Genomic DNA, 16796 nt, shown 5'->3' with positions numbered 1-16796 from the left:
GTACCGGATTTTTGTCACACCATAAGGGATTATGTTTAAGGGAGGTGCACAAAAATCACAATACCGGCAATGATCAGGTGTATTTGAAATATTTTCCCGAGTATTCTCTTCCATCGGCATTTAAAGAGCGCTGCCAGATTTTATTTACAATAATGAACCCGTGGAAATATTCTGACATCATTCCATTTCTCAAGTAACTTTGGCGTCATTATTTACCTTATAGATCGATATGTAAAGATACTAAAGACCTAGACGCACAGATAGCGAAATATTGCCATGCTGCAACGGAGGCTAACATCCTGCATCTTTATGTTAAGCCCGCAACATTCAGCTGAAAAATAAATTATACATACCACGAAGGGCCCGATGATTCGATAAGTGGTGCCACGATGATCCGATAAGTGGTGCCACGATGATCCGATAAGTGGTTCCACGATGATCCGATAAGTGGTTCCACGATGTTCCTTTTACTTGTCCTAACTTGATGAGACGAGACACCTTGAAGCCCCATTATCAGCGACATTCGTATTTTGAACCGCTATATTTGATTTGAATTGAAACCGCTACACGAAGCAAATTGGCTAAGGAAAGATTTATTCAAAATTCTAAGAGCAAGGATTCGTTCTAAACATCCTTTCGCAAATAAACGAACGGGCAGAGTGGCACGGATCGGGGGGAACTAAAAGTTAGATGTTTCACGCTGAGTACCAAATATGGCGATATTATTGTCCCCAGGCTTTACGCCACTTGGGCCTTTCAATATAGCAATGCAAGTTCCTTTGTAAGTGTTTCCTTGCCAAGAATTGATATATGCAGGGTCGCCGGTATGCATATACTTTCCAATCGTGCTGAGGACATTCTGCGAATAAACATTGGCAAGTATTCCACCAAATAAATGGCACCTATCTCTGGCCATCGAGATATTCAATTTGTTGATGCCGTAAAAGTAAAGGTATTCTATCGGCTTGTTATCTGTGGTGTTGAAAACGATAGGACTATCTATGAGCACGCCAAATGCAAGCGAAAGAGAGGCAAGTGTGAAAAGGCAGAAAACAGGAATGTTGCGCATCACCAGGAATATGGGAAGAGCAAGATGAAGAGCTGCAATTTATAAGGCTTTGTTATGAAGAGCCGAACATTCCGATGATGATATCTAGCTTGATGCGGAATGAAAATAAATCTCCCATTTGGAAAATATTTTCCAAATGGGCAGACTTTAAAATTGTTGCAATTTGTCGCCATAAAACCAGCATTGCCCAATCAAAATTTGTTCAAGGTTAATTCAACAACTTGTTGGTACAGCACGCTATTTCGTCTTACCCGCAATCAATGTCATCCTCCTCCGAAAAGGGCGGCGAGCATGACAGCGCCCCAGTGATTCCAGACAATTTGGATGCAACCATTGTATATAATGCATTCTATGCAATAGCCCTTTCCTTGATTTTCCTTGTTGTTTTTTTATTTTTCAGACGCAAACTCAAGTGGGTTTATCGCCCCAATACGGCAACTTTTGGCAGATATCACCCATTGCTTCCAGAGGCAAAATCCGGCCTTGCTTCCTGGGCATGGATCAGGCATACGTTCTTCCTCCCCGATGCCCGTCTTCTGACTCTTGTCGGGATGGATGCCTTCATTCTGATCATGATATTGAAAATGCTCTTCTGGACATTTTTACTGTTGTCCATCATTGCTAGCATAATATTACTGCCGGTATATATGCATGGCACATATGGGGCCCAGGTGACCACCACTTCGACGCAAATTTATTCGCGTCTATCGATTGCACATCTAGAGTCGGGGTCGCCTTGGCTGTGGATGCCCACGTTGGCGGTGTGGCTGTTTTCGCTAATCTTTGGATATGCTCTGATCCTCTTTTATTCGGCATATGTACATTTACGTCAGGCATACATTGCCTCGCCGGCCTCGCTGACTTCTGTCCTGGATTTGATTGCGTTTTATCGGGTAACGGGAAGCCTTGAGCAAACTTATGGATTGCTAGACATTCCCTCGCGAACAGTACTAGTACAAGGGTTGGATTCTCGCCGCTTTACTTCTGAAGAATCGGTGACCGCATTCTTCGACCAGTGTTCTGTCGGCTTGGTCATAGAGTCAGCCTTCATCAAAGACCATCCACGGCTACGCCACCTGATTCGTGAGCGCAACATAGTCCTTCGGAAGCTTGAGTCTGCATGTGTTCTTTGGATGCATGCCATTCTGCATGCAGCGCGCCGTCAGATTGCCATTTCTGACGCCCCACAAGCACCCTCTTCCAATGAGCCTGTTCCTGAAGCCTTGAAGCAAAAAGAAGTGCTAAAATTGATCCATCAATTGATCACAATCGAAGAGGGAAAAGACAATGACAAGCTTCTGGGATCATCACTCGCTTTGTCATTACCTCCATTAACCCCAGCTCGCAAGCGAGCGTTGCTTGAAGTATCCTTTGATGCAAACTTCCTTTCTGAACTCAGGCCACTGATAGGAAAATCTTTGTGGGCCAAGCTCGCCGAAAAAATTGGCTTCAAAGGCAAAGAGAAAAATCTTGGTTCTCAAGAATCAGACCTTGAAAGAGGATCCGGATCATCCTCTAGAGGTTCAAGTACACGAGATTTGATTTCATCTCTTGGTGCCAAGCTTGCAGCCATAGATCATTTGATTGAGGCAGAGCGGCTTTCCATATTTTCCGAGTCAAGAGCTCTACTTTCTGAAAGCTCTTTGGAGACTGCACAAAAAGACCTCCAAGCAGAGGCACTTCAATTGCCAAAAGGAATGCTCGTCAACGACACGCGGTTGTTGTTGGTGCAAGCATCCTCTTCTACGCCACCACAGTCTTGCGTGGCTACATCAGATGAAAGCGATAGGCAAGATCTCAAAAATTCCAAGTGCCAAGAAGAGGAGGCAACCCCTCCGTCAATTTCTGCCGCTATGGAACATCATAAACGGGCACCTGGGTTGGCAGATGAGAGGGCTACCTTTTTCTCAAAAAAGCTATTTGGGGAAGTTCTCAATGATGCCAGACTTGCGATGCCAAAGCAAACGCGATCAGCTTTTGTGACTTTTCGTGAGGCTACTGCGGCTTCAATCATCTCCCAAGTGCTTATTGATGGGACCCCTTTTTCTTGTCGCACAGAGCTAGCACCCCGTCCAAATGAGATCATGTGGGGCAATATCGGGCTTCCCGCATTTCTGCGTGGCATCCGCTCCTGGAGTGGCTATGCTGCCATTATTTTGTTAAACTTGACGTGGTTTTTTCCTGTAACCTTCGTCAACTCGCTTAATCAAATCAACAGAATCGCACAAGTGGTTCCCGGACTCAATTGGGTGCTTCACCTACCGCGCCCCATACAAACACTGATTGAGGGCTTACTCGCGCCACTGTTACTCAATGGGTTGCTTGTGATTGTTCCTTATGCTCTGGATGCGATTTCGCGCTATGAAGGTGTTCCTACAAAGACAGCATTGCAGCGCTCGCTGATGAGAAAGTATCTGGCTTTTCTGTACTTACAGACTTTCTTTGTTTCCTTCCTTTCAGGCTCCATTCTCGCGGCTATAGTGCCGTTCATTGAGGACGGCAACTTTTCCAAGATCGTTGAGGAGATCCGCCAAATGCTGGTTCCCAAGTCTTCTTTTTTCTTCAATCTGATCGCAATCAAAGTGGCCAACGATCTCTTTCTAACTCTTGCAAATCCGGTGGGTCTCTTCTTCTTTATATCGCTGGGCGCATTAAGTGGTGGTGGAAGTGGCCATTCCACCACATCGCTCAAGACACCACGTGAACGTCAAGAGGGCCGTTCTCCAGAGAGGCTCAACTATGGCATTGTGATTCCGTTACTTCTCTTCTCTGTGCCACTTATTCTCACATATGCTGTGATCTCTCCACTGATGCTCGGCATTGGAACCATCTATTATGGAATTGCATATTTAGTCTATCGCTATCGCTTTTTGTATACTGCCAGAAGCACGTGGGAATCTGGTGGCTCTTTTCTTTTTGATGTTGCTGGCTTTCTGTGTTTGGGGATGGCCACTTTTCAGGTTATGACAGCAATTCAGCTGTCGTTCCAGGGCGCAAAGCTGCAGGCGCTTGCAGTGATGCCAACATTGGTCTTTACAATAATCATATGGCGTTTGATCCGTCGTATCACGCGGACGGCCTCTTCATATGTACCTGCTGGCGCGCGGCCTGACCTGGCACCGGCTGCACGATATCCGGAGTACAAGCGATCGATCCCACGTCTACATGCACGGGACGCCCTTTCTCTTGGAGCGATGCTTGGCGGCAGATCAACGCTTGATTTGGTTGCTGTTCTTATTTCCCGACAAAAGAGCTTTTTGGCAGAAGTCGAAGTGGGGCCGTGCGATGAACTTGGAGCTGAATCAAGTAGCAGTGGCTCCTCCTCTGCCACTTCTAGCGGCTGTGAACTGCTTCGGCCAACTTGCTCTTCAGAGGTAGTTTCACTGCCAGAGAGCACGGTATCATCTGAAAATGGAAAGCTGAGTTCTAAATCCTCCACCTTGGCAGGCTCTGAATCCGCGATGGGATCATCGAGTCGACCCTCGGTCTCTTTTGCGCTATCCGGAGGCTCTTCCTCGATTGATCGGGATTTGAGAGAAACCGTTGAATGGTACATGAGCAATCCTTATAGAAACCCGACTCTCTTCAAAAAACTCAATTCACTCTATCTTCCTCGCACCTTTTTTAAGATCATTCAAATCGTGTCTATGGGGGGAGCATCATCCGACGTTAAGGCTGCGGATGATCAACAAGATGATGGCGATGATGGACACGATAAAATGGTCGAAGACGACAAGGAAAATTTTAATGACGATGAAGAGGTTGACCTAACCCCATTTGTACCTCTTAATGCGCCGGTTGGCAGTCGTTCTTCTGATGCCTTTTCTCAGATGAAAGACGGCCAACAAAGCACTAATGGCGCGAGCACATCCTCTGCTACCAAAAAAGACAACCAAACCCAAGATGATGATCATAATATGATGCCTCTTGATAGCTTGCAGCAAATGACCGGTAGTAGGCAGCCAAAAAATGCTTATCATGAAGTTGAACCCACCATGCATGGATCGCCATCGCTCTCATTGAAGGCCACAGAGGGTGGCATTGCCCCCTCAATGACATTTATGGATGGATCTTCACCGTTACCTCCACCTATAATCAGGTTTTCCAAGCCATAACGAGTGGGGCTTTGTAGCGTTGTCTCCTCGATTTAGTGTATTAATTGTCATAAAATTAAGTGTCCCATTAAACCACAAAATTTAATAAATTTTAAACAAATTGAATATTGGAGTCCTTTCTCCTATGAAGATGGAGCCGACAGCAAGGTTCGGCCAGAAAAGTAATATTAGCCGATCGATGCAAGCAAGTCTATGTGGGAAATTAATACAAATAGAGCAAGACCATGACTAGAGCACTAAATATGCTACAAAAAGGATGCTCATTAAAGTAGTCTCAGCCAGGGAGGTGGAAAAGGAAGAGGACTCTGTCTGGGGCACAGGTCGAGGCTCCTGTAAAGATGTTGGCGCTATATCTAAATCCGATACGCACTGTAAGTTGATATTTGACCGGCATTCTGACTTGGAAGGGTTTATGGGTAAAGATTCGACGGGTGCCGAATCTATTACCATGGGGGGAAGTTTGGTGTCGGCATTTGAGCTTTGTAGATCTTCGATAGGTACCGTGGTGTCATTGACCAATTCTACTAAACCAGAAGAAGGAATTTGATCGATGGAACTTGACTGGGATGATAAAGCACCCGCCTTTATCTTGAGAAGCTTGGTTTCTTTCGCAGATATCACTGCAGGAGGTTGTGTTCTAAGTAGTAATAGAAAAGAGTCGCGAATGGAATAGAGAAAGTCGGTAACTCTCCTTCCAAAAATCTTCTCAAGCATATTGCGTGTTGAAGAAAACTTGTATTTGAAGAATACAATGATATTGTAAGAAAAGAGGCAAAAAAGCTTGAGAGATACGCATAGCCTAAGTTTGGAGTATAAAGATAACCAAATATCCAAAAAAGAGATCCATCGGTGATTAATGGAGTCATACAATGGAGAGTTGTTGTGCTTTATCCGATCCAATAAACCTTTAAAGGGCAAGGATATTGGAAAAAAGACAACAAATAAAGAAACCTTTTCTTGAAGATACCAAAGGGTCATAGTGAGTGAAAAGATAACCTCTACAAATAAGAAGAAAAATTTCCTAGATCGCCATTCGCTATTGAGCAGAATGGAGCAGAATATATTGACGGGGATGCTCCAGATCAGCATACAGCCTAAAAAGATGAAAAGAGCACTTATAAAAGTAACAGCTAGGCCAACCACTTGGTCCGACAGTTCATAGCAAAATAAAATAGGCAGCGACAACATCCAAACCAGGTATCCAAATGTGCTATCAATAAAGGACACAATGGGGGCGGGCAAGAAGCCCGAAAACAGCCATTTAGGTAAGAAAGTATGTCTATCTGCTTCTGTTGGGCTTTTATGGAATAAATTCATAGGGAAAGATAGGCCACCATTACAGAGAACCAAGATTAGAACCAGGAAGAAGGAAATGACAAATGTGAAAGACTTCATTGGCTAAAAAAAATCGTTTTAAAATCTTTTAAACGTTTAACGAATCAATTAAATTAATTAAATTTAATAGCTACCAATTTGTTGTACTTGAAGAACAGGACAAGGAATGCTCACTATTACCGTCATCCTCATCAGCAACGGGCAGCGAAACTGGAACCAATGCGATCGCTTTTCTCCTACTTAATGAGACTTGCCACACGCCACCTATGGATATTGGCGGTGACCAATATGTGGAATTGGGGAGCTTTAACGGCTTCTTCCATCTCATAAGAGCGTTGGCCGAAGAGGGAATTGATTTTTTTGGAAGAAGCTCTTTGGGACAGCTTGTGAGTTCTACATAGCCATCAAGCGCTCGAGTAAGATATTCATTAGTCTCGTATTGCTTTGGAGAAATGAAAGTCGTGGACATGGGAATTCCTTTATAGCCTTTTATGTGGCTTAATGTTGGAGCAAATTGTTCTGGGGTTGAGAATTTCGAATAAATGCTAAACGGATCTTCTATTATAATGCGCGCTGTTTTAAAAGGATGTTCTGAAAGCAATGTGAAGAAATTATCAATTAATAGCCTCACTTCATTAAGGGTTTCAGATTTTGCCAGCGAAATCACGTGCATCGTGTCCTTCACCTTTTGGAGGAGATGCTTGTCGCAATTTATAGAGGAGGTCCAATCCAAAGAGGGGCCAGCTTCTTTGTTTAAATCGCCAGAAGACAAATGTGTATGAGTGGGCGTTTGATTACCAGACCTAAAGGTGTTATATCTCCAGGCTATTTTCATGGGAATCGATTTTTCTTCAATTATTGTTTCTTCAATCACTTTCTGTGAGCAAAGCGACGGCCATAATGAAAAGCATGTTGAGATCGAAGATGCCTGAGCTCCTTTTGGCGAATGGAGACCCGTTATAACTAGTAGGGCTGAGTTTTCAATTAGAACCCCACGGGCAGCGAAAGCAATTGCGATAAGATTCGAAATATGAAATGCACTGGTATCCACCTCATTGATTGGTTTTAATTCATGTGAAGGAGGCAGATCTAACCATGGATTGGGAGAGAAAATCCCAAAGATCGAGCCAACAGGGATCCCCCCCGGAAGAACATAATTGTTTATATCAGCCAGACCGAAATTCATTATCTGTACATTTGGGGCGAATGGAGATGGCCGAATATATGATTTAGAAGGCGGGAAACACCCGGATCTGGTGGCATGCTGCTTGGCATTAGAGGTGCCGATGGTACGCAGTGGAGCCACATGGCCCAACGGCTTCAGGTTTAACGGACCAGACATGAAATTTATTAAATTTTAAAATTTAAATTTCATGTCCCTCTCGAGTAATGAATTGGCCTCGCTTGTGCAACAAAACCCGGAGCCATCGGAATTTGAAAAAGAGTATGAAAAAATAGTTGATAAATATTACAAGGCAATCAAAAAGAATAAAGAGAACGAAAAGAAAATCTCTGCCCTGAATGGCGAGCTTACGTTCTACCGATCGCAGGAATTGAAGAATGACGGCGAAAAACCGCACCAAGAGAGCGCCTTCCGATTTAACTCTGAATTTCCGATCCAGGAGTATGGAGTATGGCGCAATTTCTTGCTACTTCGCCCCCCAAGCATGAAGGAGCGGTGAGGTTTCCATTTGTAAATAAAGCCAATTTCAAATTTAATTTAAATTTGAATGGATTATGTTGAAGAATTCACAAGATCCGAATTATGGGACCAATTGTCATGCCGTCAAAGCGAGCCAAGTTGTGATGGGTTGAACGACCTTTTCAAAGCCTTATCCAATCTTGTCGATGATTTTGTAGAAAAATTGCAGATCGAAATCAATGCCAATCCGCTTATCCCACTCTCGCCTTGTTTTCATGTCATTCGGAAATCAATGGCAAGTATTTTCGAATCTACTTGTATGGAAAAAGTATTTCAAAGTCCTGCATCAAATATTTATTTATTCCTCGCATCTTTGGGTGCCCTTTTGCATTTCGCCCATAGACTTTCTTTGATATCTTACGAAGGTATTTTGGGCCCAAACTAATTTTGTAGACTCTGACCTTTCCTTGGAGCTTATCCTGCACATGACCAATTTTCGGTTTCCAAGCCAAAATCTTGCGTCTCCTTTGTATTACCTTTCAGTCCGCTTTTTATCTTCCATTTATGAGCCAATACTTAAAAAGATTGTCGAAGACATCAGCAATTCAGAGAACGAAGACATGGACATTTTGTTCACATCCAAGCTGAGTCTCTCTGAAGCATCCGCTCTTTTAGGGAAACTTTCTGTAATTACCAAGTCGATACTGGGATACATAAGGGGGGATCCCTTTTACGAAGAGTATACCTTTTACGTTGAGCAAACTATCAACCTGTCGTTACGGTTTGTTGTAAGGATGGCTGTACTGTGGCCTTATGTTAAAAATGTCCTCTCAAAGCTCAACAATTCGAGCATCGTGCAAGATTATTTAACAGACACCTTTCTGATCGATTACGTGATAGAGTCCTTCAGAACGCCCCGAAAAATGTAACCTTCAACGCTCATTATTTAGGGAGCATGGAAATGTCATTGCATTTATTTACCTTCTATCGTCCTACATTCGGTTTGCCGGAATCCACAAACACACGGACTGTATTCCCATGATAACTTCGTTCATATTGACTTTTGTGGAATTTCCAATTGGCCTCAAATTGGCATTTAATCAGCGATCGATAAATCTTTCTCTCAAATGCGCTTTATCCTTGCTGGCAAGGTATTCTTCGTTGGATTTCCTTTAGGTTCAACAATTCATATTCTTCCATCATACAACATTCGATTTACGAGCTGGTTACCAAATTGAAATCTGTAAAGCTCAACAGCTCAGAAAATGCGCTCCAAATCTCCAAAAAAGCCAAGCAACGAGACACGTCTACGGAAGCTGCAGGCGCAATTGGCTTGGAACCCGCCACCTCTTCATCCTTTCTCGATTCAACGATAATCCAAAAAACAGAGTTTCTTTTAACCAAGTGTGTCAGAATAAATACAAACAAAATGCGGCTTCTACCGATTGATATTTCGAAGCTTCCCGTTTTTATTGTCATCGAAATGCTGATGAACACATTCCTTTCGTGCACCCAGCAGGATCTGGTTGATTCGTTTGAGGTTTGGCCATTTTTTGTTTTTTGTTTTTGTAGATATTCTCAAATATCATCACAGAGGATTCTTTGAGAGAAAAACTTTTTCAGCTCTCTGAAGCCACGAAGCCTTCAAAGCCTGTTTCCGAAAACCTGCAGTCTGAGGATCTTTCTGCGCAAGTGAATGACCAATTGGAGCAGCAGTCTCCAGAGCAGATCAAGGTCTCTATTTTGTCTTCTCTTTCGGATAATATTGTCCAATGCACGCAATCTCAATTGAGATGTCTTTCTGAATGTCCGAAGGAATATTTATTTTGGATGCAAATAGTAACGCGCCTCTCAACGGTTGTTGACTCCATTGCAAAGAAGGACGCGGGCGAGGATGCTTCTTTTGGCAAGGTTTTCGGATACATTTCAGAGTCGCTTTTGAAATTTTTGTCTTTTCCTGGCTCCCTGAATTCGGAACGCGTAACCCTTGCCTTGCTCTGGCTTCATCACGAATGGTACTATAAAAGGTTCACTCGATGTGACAAGCGTCTTGAAAAGATCTTTAATTTTATAATTTCATCGTTCTGTGATGAGGTGAAATGCTCCCTTGTCGCCGACAATAGCTACACAAATTTAGAAGATCAGTTTGAAAACTCAACACTGGAGAGTCAAGTGATAAAGGACACGGTTGCCCTTTTGCTTGAATCTAGAGATGCAAATCTGCTAAACCTTTCATATTTTTTGGCCCTTTCTCCAATCGCGACGGCCAATATCCTTCAAAGCAATCTGTACTCGGTTCTTTCATCGGCCATAACCAGCCACCACGAGACTTCCCCGCAATTTGACGGAACCTTTCAACTTGGAGCTGAAGAATTGTCATTGCGGCGCCTGTGCTATGTTCTCGGAGTAACTTGTAAGCTATGTAAACTGAGACCAAAGGTCAGGTCCTTTTTGGTGCCTGTTTTGCTTCAATTCCTGACGCACAGACATAAAGGGTATCGACACTTTTCTATTCACATTATTTTGGAAAAGCTGATGCCTTCACTGGAGGATAAAAATGAATTCTTCCTGTTACTCTTGAAAGACTTTGCTTTAAACCAGCTACGGGAGCTATCTCTGGACTCCACGATAATGGAAAAGTATTATGGACACGCCCCTGGCGAGGAGGTCAAAAAAGAACAAGATTCTTCTGCCCGCCAATGTGCCAGGAGCGCCATTGAGGCCAAGTCTGATCTCTTTTTTGCTCTCTGTATGCGATATCCGTCGTTTCTGTGCTATTTCTACGACAATTGGCGTGTTTATTTCGCTGAAGATGTGATTGAGGAAGGAGGTGTGGAGGGAAAGGCAGAGAGGGATGGGGAGGGGCAGGGGGAAGATGCGGGAATTCAAGTTGACCAAGTTGAGGGGGATGCTTCAACTCATCGAAGGAAAATGTCTCCCTTGAGACAGACAATTTTAAACATTTACAATTCACAAAACAGAATTGAGTTGGTTAATAATGTGCTTAGGGTTTATCGTAGGGGGGGAGAACCCTTTTTGGGCTACCTTGTTAATAGCCTTTCTTTTGACACAGATAAACAGAACATATCACACAGACTTGATAAGCGATTGATCATGGCAATCATGGAGGTAATCAAGACTCACCAACTTGGAACTATGTTCATGGTGCCGTTGCTTGGGGGCTTAGAAAAGGTACTATGCCCTTTTGATTGTCTTTCTATGTGTCTCGCCATCGTTTCACTTGTAATCGTTTGTTAGGACCTGGTTTTGGAATTTCTACCTCTTTTGATTGTGGACGTCGAAAGATTGCGGAGAAAGGAATTTACGGATGCAGAGAGCGAACTGGAGGGAATTCAGAGCATCCCAACGCTCAAGAACATCCTTCTTGCAATCCTCAACCCACTTTCGGTAGGATCCGTCACACCGATGGAATTGCTAACTACATTGCACAACCTTTACTCAACCATCGACACCAAGCTTATTGTATCGGGTACGTGTGCCATTTGCCTTTACATTTTAGCAATAAGAACGTGTCTCTTTGAGCTCAAAGAGTCTTTCAAACAAGAAGTCGTCTTGTCTTCGCTTCAGTCATTGATCGACTCAATTACACTTCCCCCCTCTACGGTTTTAGATATGGTATGGTTTTGTTCCTTTAATATCGCCATAGCTTGGCCTTTCTTTATCAACAGGCGCTAGCTTTAACCAAAGGCAGGTGGCCAATTTTGCCGTATCGTTCATGGTACGTCTTGTGTCAAGAAAAGTTTGGCAGGGCAAGCCTGAATTGTGGGAAAACTTTGTCACGCTTTGCAAAGTAGCTATGGCACGTATAATTTCTTAGAAAATGATTCCTGTTTCGTTGCAGATTGTCATCCAGCTTCCGAAGGAGCAATTGGCAGCTGCAATTGCAATGGAGCCCGAATTGGGGTCTGCTTTGAAGGAATTCTTCAAGCAGCAGCCCTCTTCATTTAGGAATAGATTTTTGTGGGTCATTGACCTACTTTCCTCTTCATCCTGCAAATCATCTTCCCGCTCTTCATCATCCAAAAACACCAGTAAATCAAAAGCTCATTAAATCACCCCTACCAAAGCAAAGACCTGATAGTACGATAGCATATTGATAATCGATAGCACCGCCAAAATGCGCGCATGCTCAAGCACGCAGATGGGAATGGCATCAGTAAAAAATTTAATACAAAAATAAATAGGAATTAGCCCTCTCTCCATTGGTAGGAGCACGATGGATTACAGCACTTGTAAAAGATCGAGCTTGGCTCGTCTGCTGACCGGATTTGTATTTGCATGAAATATGCGCGGCCATGTTCGCATTTTCGGCAAACAATATCTGTGGAATCGACATTTTTCCAGGCCTCCGCACCGCCCAATATGTCATCGACTCTTTTGCTTTCCAGCTCCATTTTATTGGTGAACTACAAAATAAATGGTATGCATCGTGCAAACCGTCTTCAATATTGGATACACATATGGGCATGTTTTGCAATCAAAAACCAGCGTGGTTGAACCCTTATCGAGCAACAGTAAATTTCCGCAACTCGGACAAAAAAGCATCAATAAATAAAAATTGCGGCTACAATCCCGCCTACTTGACATTAAAATATTATTAAATAGCTGTCCCATCTGACTTTGCGATGCACTGGCACGATATTTCCAGACAACGCACCCAGTTCAAATGAAGGTCTAAAACCTTATTCTCACTTTCTTTGACGACCTTTCTTCGCATGGGACATTGAAGACTGGTGCTTTGCGAAAGTTTAAAATTAAGCGTTGAAGAACAAATTATCGTTTTAACTTTAAACACAACATTAAATTTTATCACTTGTGGGTCGCTCTCTCCATGGATGCAAATGTGTTCTCCCTGGATTCCGCGAGAGGGCTGCTCATGAAAAGATCTCCAGAAATTCTCAAAAGTATCGTGCTTTTTATAAACATTAGATATAATAATTCCGAAAAAAATCATTGAAGATTTGTTCCAAAGTCCAATGGAGGACAAGTAAGTAATATGTCTGTGATTAGGGTTAGAGATGAGAGTGATTTGTTCTCAGCTTTCCTTTCGAAAAGTAAATAGGGCTTTCATAATAAATCCATGTTTCTTTTTGTTCGTTTAATCTTCTCTTCCAGCTCCCTCACTAAAAAGTCGAATTTTTCCCTAAGGAGAGTCAAATCAGATGTCCCTGTTTGCTTGCCATTAAACGATTCCAGCTGCTTAGCACAACGAGACAGTTCATTTTCCTGCTTTTTAAGAATTGCCTTAAAATCTGGCTTATGCTTTCCGGTTTGCATAGTTTCTATGTAAAATTCAATCGTTGCATATGGGGAACATTTCTTCGATAAAAGGACACATTGCGAAAAACACCTTGCTAATAATTTCTCATTATCAATATGGCTTTGCACAAAAATGTCACCCATATTAAGCATCGACCTAATGATTCCAAGGTCAAGACTTTCGGTCGAAAGAATCCATATTTTGGATGCTTTTAGGGGACTCAAATTTCCGATTGTGATCCTAATTGCAGAAACAAGATTTAGCAGGCTGGAAAATTCCTCATCCACCATTGGTGCGGGTTTTTTGAGAAGCTGTATCTCAGTTTCGAGAATAGTCGTCTTTGATAATGCATCGGCTTTGAAAATCTCCAACATTGGAGTACTTCCATAACACTCTTTCAAAACTTGCCAACAAAACTAGAATAAGAAACGAATACATGCCTCAGTTAATAGCGGGCAATATGGATGAAAGGACTTGAGAAAAATAGCGAAGATGTTCAAAATATGGAACAAATTTCCATCGTAAAGGCGACCTTTTGCAATTTCTATAAAAGCCCCACAAAATGTGTCCATAAAAAACCCCGTTAGCGCTGAAAGTCCCTTTTCCAGGTTAAATGAATTGGCCAGAGCATGATTGCTGACTTCCATTGCCGCCCCAAGGCGAAAATAAACAAATTCTTCTACCAAGTTCATCTTATCAGCAGAAATGTCCAAGGTTAGCTGCTTCTCTTTTTGAGTTAGTATCCATTTGAGTGAATTGACAACTTTAACTTCAAGCGCTCTAGCAGCATTGAGGTATTTTTTGGAGAACACAATATCAGTAGACTACCCAAATCAAAAGCGATAACATCGAACCATAAAATTGCAGCTCAACAATGCCATTCTAAGAGAATCCGATCCCCAGGAAATCGGATCAATATCTGTCGAATTGCTTCCCGTTGGATTGGATGAAGAGATGGGTCTTATGGAATAGCTATCGATTCGATCTGAGTCTCCATTGATTATGGTCATCGGATCGACGGTATTTCCAAGAGTTTTGGACATTTTTTTGCCAAAAGAGTCTCTCACCTAAATAAAGGCTACAAAAAACGCACCATGCCATGTAGCAAAACTGCATTAAAAGGAAGCTTCCCACTCAAAAAGGTACAAAGGAGCATCATTCGAGCAACCCAAAAAAATAGTATATCTGCTCCTGTCTCAAGAAGACTGATAGGATAATAGCCACTTGAAGCGCTCAGAGGAAGAAGACAAGAAGAAAACCAAGTATCCAAAACATCGGACTCCTCTATTAGTTCTCCTGGATGAATCTTTTTTGCCTCTTCAAGACTTTTAGCAGCAATTGGAGGGACTCCCCCATCAGTGGGGTAGAACAGAGGAATTTTGTGTCCCCACCACAGTTGGCGAGAGATGCACCAATCCTCAATGTTGTTTAGCCAGTTGGTAAGAATCGCAAAAGATGACGAAGGGAAAATCTTAAACGTGTTCTTTTCCCCCTTGATTGCATCCAAAACAACAGCTGCAAGTGGCTTTGTCTTAAGAAACCTGAAAATATAATACTTGTTTTACCATTGAGGCAGAAGCCGAGGCTCGATCACATCACCAGTCTTTCTGCAAATTGGGATATTTTGTATAATTCCGTCTTCCCCAACTAAAAGATCTTCGCTTCTCAAATATGAAAGTACCGCTTCTCTGAGTTGCCATCTATCAAGGCCAGAAAAATGACAAAACGCAGTCCCATTTACTATGCCGCTCTTTATAATGCCAGAGTCATCAAAGATGTCAATGAACAGGGGTAAAGATTCGACTCCAAAGTGTTTTTGTGCAAACGCATAGTCGGCCTTATCATGTCCTGGTGTGATCTATAATGGGGGGTTCAAAAATACCTTCACAGCCCCTGTTCCCATACCTGGGGTGATCATTTCATCATCTAGAATCAAAGGAATTTCTTTTCGTAAAATTGGATGAAAAATAGATTTTGGCCTTTGAAGAGAGCCCGCCTCTCCTATATGATAACCAGATCCAATTGCCACTGCAATATCGCCAAATAAAGTCTCTGGACGACTTGTCCCAATGATAACTCCTTCATGGCAAGATTCATAAAAGGGAAATTTGATCTTATACATTATGCCGGCCTTTATCTGTCGATTATCAGGCAGAGAAATAACACCAAAAGGTTGAACCTGAATGGTATCGATCTATTATTTAAGCAATCAGCTTCCAAATAAGTACCTCAATGTCAGAAATTGTCGATCTGAGCTCCGGGCACCAATTAACCAGCTTTGACGAGCGATATATGAGACCGTGATTGTATAGTTTTATAAAGCTCTCGGAAACAAATTCAGATCTGAACGTATCAAGCGTATAATATTTCATTTTCCAATCAAGCGATACGCCCAGTCTTTTCAACTGGGTCGTGATGTAATGGGCAGTTGATTCTACCCACCTTTTAGCAAACGAATCCCATTCGGCTCGGGGAACTTGCCAGCGTTTTTTCTACAAAAAAATCACCACGCTGGTCTTACATTAAGTTCGTAAAATAGCCTTTTCTCCAGGATAACTTGGGTTGATATTCCGGCATGATCAAGGCCAGGAATCCAGAGGACCGTTTTCCCGTTCATTTTCCATGCTCGAGTAATTGCATCCTAAAGGAAAAGCTTCAAGATACTTGAATAAATGCAGTTAGTGCATGCCCAATATGCAGGCTTCCCGTGATGTTTGGTGGCGGCAATAAAAAGACTTTATCTGGAGCCTTGGGGGCAGGCTCTTCTTCCGTCGCTTTATCCCAAAGCTTGAGAATTTTCTCCTCTATCGCCTGAAATTAGATGATCATGAACCCACCAGTTTATTTATTGAATTTTTATCGGGAAGTAGCGATCTAAACGTCGTACCCTTGCTTAAACATCGTTTAATTAAAAATGAGGATGCCATTTGGTGAAGAAATTTAATAAATTCGTAAAATTGACTAAATTTATAACATAAACATGTGTGGCGGGGAAATACAAACTAGTCATCCTTTGAGTTGTCAATGTCTATGTCATAAAAATGTTCGTTCTGCCCCTCTGGCTGGGGCTGGAGCCGCGGTGAAAATTTTCCTGGAAAACTCGGATACATGCTAGGTTCAATCGGAGTGTACTAATATTAAAAGGCATGACTTCTCACCTGTGAGCCCCAGTCCTCAGCGTCAAAATCACCGGCAATGTCATTAAGAGAATGAGATGTGGGTGAGCCAAAGATATCCTCAACTTCACCATCTTTATATGGGAAAGAATCGCCTCTTTCGGAAGAATACTCAGCCAGATATTTATCAACAAGCGAGTCTGACGAAAAAGACATGTGCGGTAGTTCTGACGCTGAG

The 16796-nt window shown here is 42.6% G+C and overlaps 6 protein-coding genes across 6 annotated transcripts; 2 read left to right on the top strand and 4 right to left on the bottom strand.

Annotated features, from left to right (window-relative positions):
• Nucleotides 1-679: 679 nt before the first annotated feature.
• DI09_105p60 (uncharacterized protein) lies at nucleotides 680-1069 on the bottom strand (the record flags this gene model as incomplete). The annotated part of the gene is made up of 1 exon (XM_013384175.1): nucleotides 680-1069. One exon carries the CDS (start codon nucleotides 1067-1069, stop codon nucleotides 680-682), a length of 390 nt encoding a protein of 129 aa, XP_013239629.1.
• A 260-nt stretch (nucleotides 1070-1329) lies between these two features.
• DI09_105p50 (uncharacterized protein) lies at nucleotides 1330-5184 on the top strand (the record flags this gene model as incomplete). Its single annotated transcript, XM_013384174.1, has 1 exon — nucleotides 1330-5184. The coding sequence occupies one exon, from the start codon at nucleotides 1330-1332 to the stop codon at nucleotides 5182-5184; it is 3855 nt and encodes a 1284-aa protein (XP_013239628.1).
• A 228-nt stretch (nucleotides 5185-5412) lies between these two features.
• On the bottom strand, nucleotides 5413-5898 carry DI09_105p40 (uncharacterized protein; the record flags this gene model as incomplete). The annotated part of the gene is made up of 1 exon (XM_013384173.1): nucleotides 5413-5898. One exon carries the CDS (start codon nucleotides 5896-5898, stop codon nucleotides 5413-5415), a length of 486 nt encoding a protein of 161 aa, XP_013239627.1.
• Nucleotides 5899-6649: 751 nt separating this feature from the next.
• DI09_105p30 (uncharacterized protein) lies at nucleotides 6650-7861 on the bottom strand (the record flags this gene model as incomplete). Its single annotated transcript, XM_013384172.1, has 1 exon — nucleotides 6650-7861. One exon carries the CDS (start codon nucleotides 7859-7861, stop codon nucleotides 6650-6652), a length of 1212 nt encoding a protein of 403 aa, XP_013239626.1.
• A 31-nt stretch (nucleotides 7862-7892) lies between these two features.
• Nucleotides 7893-12233, top strand: DI09_105p20 (uncharacterized protein; the record flags this gene model as incomplete). Its single annotated transcript, XM_013384171.1, has 10 exons — nucleotides 7893-8143; nucleotides 8276-8478; nucleotides 8615-9086; nucleotides 9338-9686; nucleotides 9734-11177; nucleotides 11267-11353; nucleotides 11420-11651; nucleotides 11689-11797; nucleotides 11874-11900; nucleotides 12000-12233. 10 exons carry the CDS (start codon nucleotides 7893-7895, stop codon nucleotides 12231-12233), a joined length of 3408 nt encoding a protein of 1135 aa, XP_013239625.1.
• A 1016-nt stretch (nucleotides 12234-13249) lies between these two features.
• DI09_105p10 (uncharacterized protein) lies at nucleotides 13250-16369 on the bottom strand (the record flags this gene model as incomplete). Its single annotated transcript, XM_013384170.1, has 10 exons — nucleotides 13250-13836; nucleotides 13873-14266; nucleotides 14297-14509; nucleotides 14536-14973; nucleotides 15037-15300; nucleotides 15325-15636; nucleotides 15671-15934; nucleotides 15964-16083; nucleotides 16107-16246; nucleotides 16330-16369. The coding sequence occupies 10 exons, from the start codon at nucleotides 16367-16369 to the stop codon at nucleotides 13250-13252; spliced, it is 2772 nt and encodes a 923-aa protein (XP_013239624.1).
• Between the last annotated feature and the right edge of the window lie 427 nt (nucleotides 16370-16796).

The sequence above is a fragment of the Mitosporidium daphniae genome (assembly GCF_000760515.2).
Source record: "Mitosporidium daphniae strain UGP3 chromosome Unknown contig-105, whole genome shotgun sequence".
NCBI lineage: Eukaryota > Fungi > Microsporidia > Mitosporidium > Mitosporidium daphniae.
Note: the sequence above shows the minus strand (reverse complement) of the source record. Positions and strands in the feature narration are given on the sequence as shown.